This window comes from Hippopotamus amphibius, chromosome 5, assembly GCF_030028045.1.
Source record: "Hippopotamus amphibius kiboko isolate mHipAmp2 chromosome 5, mHipAmp2.hap2, whole genome shotgun sequence".
NCBI classification, from domain to species: domain Eukaryota; kingdom Metazoa; phylum Chordata; class Mammalia; order Artiodactyla; family Hippopotamidae; genus Hippopotamus; species Hippopotamus amphibius.
The window spans coordinates 105,242,554-105,250,693 of NC_080190.1; the positions used below are offsets into that span (position 1 = coordinate 105,242,554).

Below are 8,140 nucleotides of genomic sequence, written 5' to 3' on the forward strand. Positions count from 1 at the left end.
GCTGACCCTAAAAGTGAATCTTTGGCATCCAGGCTATAAATTTCAGTACTTATTTTGAAGATATGTCTGAATTAACTGGGCTATGACGCAGTTAATTCATTAATTTTGTAACCTTGACAAATTACTTTAATCCCTCTCAATGTCAGTCTTTTCCATGCAAAAAGTGGGACACTATAGTAGCACTATTGTAGCAACCTGTCTGCCTAATAGGAATGATGAAAAGATCGTATATTTGAATGCACATAGAAATATTAAATTTCTGTTTGAATATTTAAATATTCTTTTTCATTAGATATGTTTCCATTAAATATTTAAATATTCTTTAATGACATAAACAAATTTTAAGGTAATAGTGAAGTGAAATAGCGTGCATCCAGTCTCTTCATTGTGTTTCTCTTTTTTTGCAGAGCTGATAATAAGCAATGCTCAAGTTTTAGTGAACCTGAAAATTCCATATCAGACATAGAAGTAGCAGAAGTGGCATATAATGCAGAAGACGACTAATGCATCTCAAGCGGTTCCTTCCATTTTTACGTTCCTGCAGACTTAGAATAGAGTAGCAAATATTTAAAAAGAAAAACAAAGACTGAAGCATTTACAGAAAACAGCAAGATTGCACATGTATAAAGTTTACATAAATAAAAGTTTAAGTTATTGGTGTAGGAAATATATTCACTGTTGCTTTGTCTTTTAGCCAAACTTGGTATTTAATACACTAAAAAAAATCTAGTTAGAGTTCTGTCATCAAGGCCTACATCCTTAAATACTGTGCATAAATTATTTTGGTGTTTTGCCAGTATATTGCTCCAGACTGACATGGGTGTGCACACTGTGTGTGTGTGTTTGTGTGTGTGTTCAAATCACCAGTTATATTAGTTAAGTGGTCATAAATTGCATGTTGCTATCTGTTGGATATATACTTCCATGTGTCTCAGACATGATATATTTTCATTAATGGTGAAATGAGTTTTAAATATTGATATGTTTATCATCTGTAAATAAAAGTTGCTTATTTGGAATGTTACTATTTAAAAGAAGAGAACTTTCTAGTACCAAAGGAAAACTCTTTGAAAGAGCTGTGATAACATAGCTAAAGTGATAAAATAGCCTTGATTTTAAAAGCAGTCATTAATATCAAAATACTATAATAAATGTGCCAGTGTATTATATGTTATACTTGTTTATTTTCCACATAAACTTTATCTTATATCTCTACCTATAGAATCAGTGGGTTTGCCTTTTTCAGAACACTACCTCTTTTCGCTAATCAAGGCATACTCTTGAAAAAATAGATTCTAAGCAGATGGGCGGTTATACAAAAACATAAAAGAGAAAAAGCCATATATCCTGCAAAGTTCCTATGTCAACTCCTGGCATTGCATTTTTATTTCTGTATATGTGAATATGTTGCTATAATGTATTGATGCTGATTTTCTTCTTAATATATTTAGCCAGGTGATGCACTTTATTATAATTAAACTCTTTTGTGCCAAGTTTAATTGGTGAATTTCTTTAGAAAGTGGAGTTAGGAAAAAAAAATATGTAGTGCCTTCACTATTTCACTTTTTACATAAGTCTCCTAGAGTCTTTGAGTCTGCTTTATGAGAAAAATGTTTATTTCAGCTTTGCATATAGTTGTTCAAAGTGCCTTGTTTCATTTTTATAGTGCGAAGTTACTCATTTATTTTATTTTTCTGTTGTTTTGCATATTGCTGTTAATAAGCATTGTAATCATGCTGGCATTTTGAAATCCCAGTTGGTATATTGAACTGTGTGTGCTTTCTAAAAACTGAAGGAAACTTATTGGAGAAATAGGATAACAGTCTCCATTTTTTTCCTTCACTATCTAAAAGCTCTTGATGTACATATTAAAATGTGGTTGTTTAAAATTCTACTGACATAGATTAATAGATACAATGGCTGTTGTTAACCTTTGATCAAAAAGGAGAATGCTTTTTACCAAAGTACCAAAAATTTTTTAAAGTCTTGATCAAAATGGACAGTATACTCTATCTCAGAATATTTTCCACAAACTGTATTAGAAATGTGTGTGCTATCCTGGGAGACAGAAGGAGTATAATAAAATGGTCTACTTGTTCATTTCAGAATATTCTTCTAGGCTTTAAAAAGATTTCAAAAGAACAATCATTTAAATTAATCAGTATCATTTTTAGTCTAATAAAACAAGATGATAAATTCCATATATTCTAGTGCTGCATACATGTCTGTTTTAAGCTGAATCATACACTTTCAAAATCTGGCCTTTCAGAAGACTGTATTTAAAACTTTGGGTGAAGAAAAACTCTTTGTTAATTAGGGAAACCACTATTGTTTATATTTAGAACTTCCTTTTTTTTACTTTTATAATGCATTTTATTCCCGGTATTATATTCATTTAATAAATTATTTTTTCAGTACAACAGTAGCTGTGTTGTTCAGGTCTTGAATACCATTTTTCCCCCTCCAGTTTCTGTGTTCTTCTTCCTATCCCTTAAGATTATTGTAAATTTAATTATAGTTAACTGCTGCACTTCACAGATGTGGAATGAATCTGTGATTTTCTTTTTAAGTTTACACTTTATATTATTGATCATTTTAAGTCTTTGTAAGTAGGTGCAGTGCACTTCAAATGTAACCAATATTAATAAAAAGTTTGAACATAACTGAAACAGGAAACATTTTCTGGATAATCTTTTACCTTAAACTTTTGAAGATTAAGTCCGTGTATAAGAAGTTCAACCATGAAATTCAGCGTTTTAGAATGTGTTCTATCTACTAAGATTAGCCATTTAAAGCACATGTATTTAGAAAACCGTGGTCCTCAGATAAATCATGTAGTCTGCTTCAACTGTCTCTGAGATTAGAAGGGAACAGTGGCCTTAGGTCTAAGAATAATTAGTCTAGTTTTGAAATGGATTGGTATTACTTACAGGAATAGAGGAAGTTTTAGGTGATGTTAAAATAAGTTTGTATTCCCAACTAGAGAAAGAAAGGAATCTAAATTTTATCTTCTGGGAGATTTTCAAAAAGCTACATATTTGATCCACATTTTGATTCTTCATAGAATTAGCTTTACTCCATTGCACTTTGCTTCTGTGCTGTTGGCTTCTATTAGCAAAAACAATCATCAAAACTGGTCTTTTCATTACATGTGTTTTTAAAGCTGTTGTATTTGCTATCACATTATGGATCCTTTACACAATGAGAACTCATGGGGGGAAATTCTCTTAGGTCTCAGTTCCAGTAAAACCTGTGCTTCTCCTAAACAATTGATTTGTTTTTATCTTAAAGACTGTATTACTTTCTCTTTTTTGTTTTGTTTTCTGGAGAGCTCTAAGCCAAATTATGGTTCAGCTGTAGCTACTGTATAGAACCTTATGAGTAAAGAAAAAAAGAAAAAACTTTGTTACCTTTTTGTGTAGTAAATATGACTATTTTTCTCTCTTACTTTCTCTTAACTCCAGTTTTCTTCCGTATTTAAGTTCTTCAATTAGAACATGTATTTTTGTTCTGGTAAAGTCTCAGATTTTAATGATATTTTAGACTATATTAGGTAAGAACTTGTCATAGCCTGTACTAAAACAATTATTGCACCATTAAGTGATACCAATAATTATATAAATCACTTTAATAGAAGCCTTTAAGTAACATCAGTGAACATGAATTTAAATTTAGAAATGCTGTCTAGTGGTAAGCTATTGGTAGGTTCTCGGGCAGAACATAGTATTGATAAACTCAAATTATGGTTTTAACCGTTGCCTCAAGTTAGAGCAGACCCTACTTGCCACGTTCTTGTATTTATCATTGACAGAAAAGTAGAACAGTGTTACTATCTCCACACAAAACAATAAAAAAAAATACAGCCAATGTATACTCAATAGATGAAAGGTAGTGCTTTAAATACAGGGAAGACTAGGTACAGATTTCAAATATCCTAGTGCAATGTTTGCAACCCAGCTAACTGTAATCAAAAGATGAAAGTAGATAGCCTTAAAAAAAAAATAGCCTATTCTTTCATTTATTCATTCAACAAACACTGAGCATCTACTGTGTGTTTGCTTTGGGTTATAAAATTTATTGAGAGACACATGATCCCTTCAAGGAGCACAGAGTGATATGATTTTTTTATGAATCTGTACATTGTGTGGCATTGAGGTAAATGTGGTAATAGATTGGTGATGAATTATGGGAGTAAGAGGACCGGAAAGTGGGGCAAAGACTGGCAAGCAGTAGAAGTCTAGTGCTGTAGCTGCTTCTTAAAGTGGAATGGAAGGGCACACCCAGAAGTAGAGTCAGCTCCAGCCTATGCAAATGACACACATTATTATCCCTAATTCTTTTTCCCTCATTCATGCATTAATTATGGCTAAAAAATGCAGGAGTCCACTTACCTGATGTGACTGATCAGAGACACATACTGTGATACACATCTTAAATATATTATTTTAACTTAATGCACATCAGTGTATATTTATTTACCAATGTTCTAATAGAGGTTCAAGGCTTTTCTTTGGTATAGTGTCACTAGTAAGAGTTTCTGGTTCTCTCTCTCGCTAAGCCATACCCCTAATGCATTTTCTGAATCTTAGCTTTGGTTTCTGTAGAATAAAGGCATGAGACATGTATGAAGGAATCTGTGACAGGAAGCGCATTTTTTTTACTGTTATTTTTTTCAATCCTGTACTATCTTGCCTATACTTTTACCAAGTATCATCTGACCTAGTTTTTCCTAGATTTGATCATTTGATCTCATATTTCATTGTTTTCTATACTATTAATGAATTAATTTAAAGTTAATTTAAGTACAGCTGATACAATTTTGGAAACAAAACTAATGCTTGGTAATCACACAGCCCTGATAGGAGGGAACAGGAGTGCGCAGGTGTTCTAAGAAGGAGCCAACCAGCCATGAGCGCCCAGCATACCATGGGTGTCAGTGAGCACATTCTATAAAGAAGATGGAACACTTCAGTGAGTAATTTAAGTATGTAATCCAAGTTTGGGGGTGGCGAGGCGATGTCTTACCTTATACCTTGAATCTATCCAATTCTCTTCATTGCCACTGCTATCACCCTGGTCCAAACCACAAAAATATCTCAAGTGAATTGCTGTGAGAGTCTATCAACTGATCTTCCTGCTTCCACCTTTGCCGCACTATAACCCAGTCTGCCATAATAGCCATAGTGTTCTTTTTGAAAGATGTAAATCACATCATGTTTTTTTCCTCTACTTAAAAACTTTCAACGATTTCCTATCATGCTTAGTATTATAACATTCAAACTCCTTTATGTGGCCTCCAAACATGGTTTTACTCTGCCAGCTCCTCTCCCTAATGCCGGCCCACACGGCCACCTTTCTGTTCCTTGAGACTGTTAAGGTCTTCTACCACCTAACGTTTCCATATCCTCTGCCTAGAATGCTGCATCCAGAATCCTAACTGTCTGGCTCTTCTCCAGAATTTAAGTTAAATGTTACCTCTTTAGGCAACCTAAAATAGTCCTCAAAACAGTCACTTCAGTTTCAGATTTCTTACTTTCTTATTGTCTGTTTCACTTGTCCCCCTCCCCAAAGCTTCCCCGCAAAGGCAAAGCATTGTCTATTTTCCTCTAATCCTTGCCTGCACCCACCACTACCAAGCTTGGAAAGATATGGCACATAGTAGGTGCTCAAAAATATTTATTGAATAATTAAGATTATAAAGATCTAAATTAGGAAAATAGTGAGAAAATAGAGTTATTTGAAAGGAAAATTTAAGCCCTGGAAATTGATTCTCTGTGGATTGTTGCACTACCAGATGAGGAAGAGAGTGATGCAGGGAGGGGGCAGTTTGGGGAGGTGGAGGTAGATTCAGTTTGGGACATGCTGGGTTTGAAATACTATAGGCTATCCAAGTGGAGCTCTCCAGCAGGCATTTGCATACAATCACCGAAAATTCAGGGGAGTGGTCTGCCTTGTAGAACTCGTCATGTTAATTAGGATTAATTGTTCTTCATACCCCTTGCCCATCGTACATGGGTCTAAAACCTATCAAGGACTCATATGTTAGCAGTACTAAGATGAAGACCAGAAATGCATGACTCCATGTGTACTATGGTGACAGCATCATGGAAATATACCTGATGGGCCCAGGTGTCTCATCCAGTTAATTTGTTTTTCATTCCATAATTACTTTGTTATCAGAGAAGATCATGTTTTTCTTATTCCTTCAGAGGAGATACAATAATAGAACAATATCACAGTTTTGTCTTGTTAGGGGCTAATTTTAATATTTCATATTTAAAGCAAAGGTAAAGAAAAAGAAGGAATTCAAATATACAATAAAATGAAAAAAAGCTTGACCTCACTAATCAAATATGGTTGCTATATATATATGTGTGTCTGTGTATTTTTAATGGTATTTTTACTAGAGTTGGAGAAATAAAAGAAATGAAGTCTGTGTATTGCTGAGTGCAAGAGGGAATTGGTTTAAGAATAGTATTTCTTTTATGCTGAGGTAATTTCCTTCTATGCCCATTTTCTGGAGAGTTATTATAAATGGATGTTGAATTTTGTCAAAGGCTTTTTCTGCATCTATTGAGATTATCATATGGTTTTTATCCTTCAATTTGTTGATATGATGTAGCACATGGTTTGATTTGCATATATTAAAGAATCCTTGCATTCCAGGGATAAACCCCACTTGATCATGGTGTATTATCTTTCTATCATGCTGTTGCATCAAAGCAAGATCCTTTTGGACCCACCTCCTGGAATAATGGAAATAAAATCAAGAATAAACACATGGGACCTAATGAAACTTAAAAGCTTTTGCACAGTGAAAGAAACCATAAACAAGACAAGAAGACAACCCTCAGAATGGGAGAAAATACTTGCCAACGAAGCAATGGACAAAGGATTAATCTCCAAAATATACAAGCAGCTCATGCCGCTTAATCCCAAAAAAGCAAATAACCCAATCCACAAATGGGCGGAAGACCTAAATAGACATTTCTCCAAAGAAGTCATACAGATGGCCAACAAACACATGAAAAGATGCTCAACATCACTAATCATCAGAGAAATGCAAGTCAAAGCCACAATGAGGTATCACTTCACACCGGTCAGAATGGCCATCATCAAAAAATCTAGAAACAATAAATGTTGGAGAGGGTGTGGAGAAAAGGGTATCCTCTTGCACTGTTGGTGGGAATGTAAGTTGGTACAGCCACTATGGAAAACAGTTTGGAGGTTCCTTAAAAAACTAAAAATAGAACTACCATGTGACCCAGTAATCCCATTCCTGGGCATATACCCAGAGAAAACCAAAATCCAAAAAGAAACATGTACCATAATGTTCATTGCAGCACTATTTACAATAGTCAGGACATGGAAGCAACCTAAATGCCCATCAACAGATGAATGGATAAAGAAGATGTGGCACATATATACAATGGAATATTACTCAGCCATAAAAAGGAATGAAATCGAATGAATTGGGAGACTGGGATACCAAATTGTATGCTCTAAATATATGCAGTTTATTGTATGTTAAAAAAATTAATCAAATAATAATTATTCTATAACTTGGAAAAAAAAAGGAATGAAATGGACTATATGTAATGAGGTGGATAGACCTAGAGTTTGTCATACAGAGTGAAGTAAGCCAGAAAGAGAAAAACAAATACTGTATGCTAACTCATAAATACGGAATCTAAAAAAAGGTACTGATGAACCCAGTGACAGGGCAAGAATAAGGATGCAGATGAAGAGAATGGACTGGAGGACACAGGGTTGGGGGGGGCAGGGGGCGAAGGGGAAGCTGGGACGAAGTGAGAGAGTAGCATAGACATATATACACTACCAAGTGTAAAATAGATAGCTAGTGGGAAGTTGCTGTATAACAAAGGGAGATCAACTCGATGATGGTTGATGCTTTGAAGGGCCAGGACAGGCAGGGTGTGAGGGAGGGGATATGGGGATATATGTATAAATACAGCTGATTCACTTTGGTGTACCTCAAAAGCTGGTACAAGAATGTAAAGAAATTATATTCCAATAAAGATCTTAAAAAAATAACATTTCTGCAGCTGATTTGACTGCATACAACAGAACTATTCAACATATTCATACCCTTCAACCTAGCAATTACATCTAGAACTTA

The 8,140-nt window shown here is 34.4% G+C and overlaps 1 protein-coding gene across 4 annotated transcripts in view; it reads left to right on the forward strand.

The window, feature by feature from the left end:
* SNX16 (sorting nexin 16) overlaps nt 1–7,919 on the forward strand; it is a 38,929-nt gene extending 31,010 nt beyond the window's left edge. For all 4 annotated transcript variants that reach the window (XM_057736119.1, XM_057736121.1, XM_057736122.1 and 1 more), the window contains one exon: nt 408–7,919. In XM_057736119.1, coding sequence (XP_057592102.1) covers nt 408–504 — 97 coding nt within the window. In that variant the 3' untranslated portion in view covers nt 505–7,919. The remainder of the gene's footprint in view (nt 1–407) is intronic.
* Nucleotides 7,920–8,140: the final 221 nt, after the last annotated feature.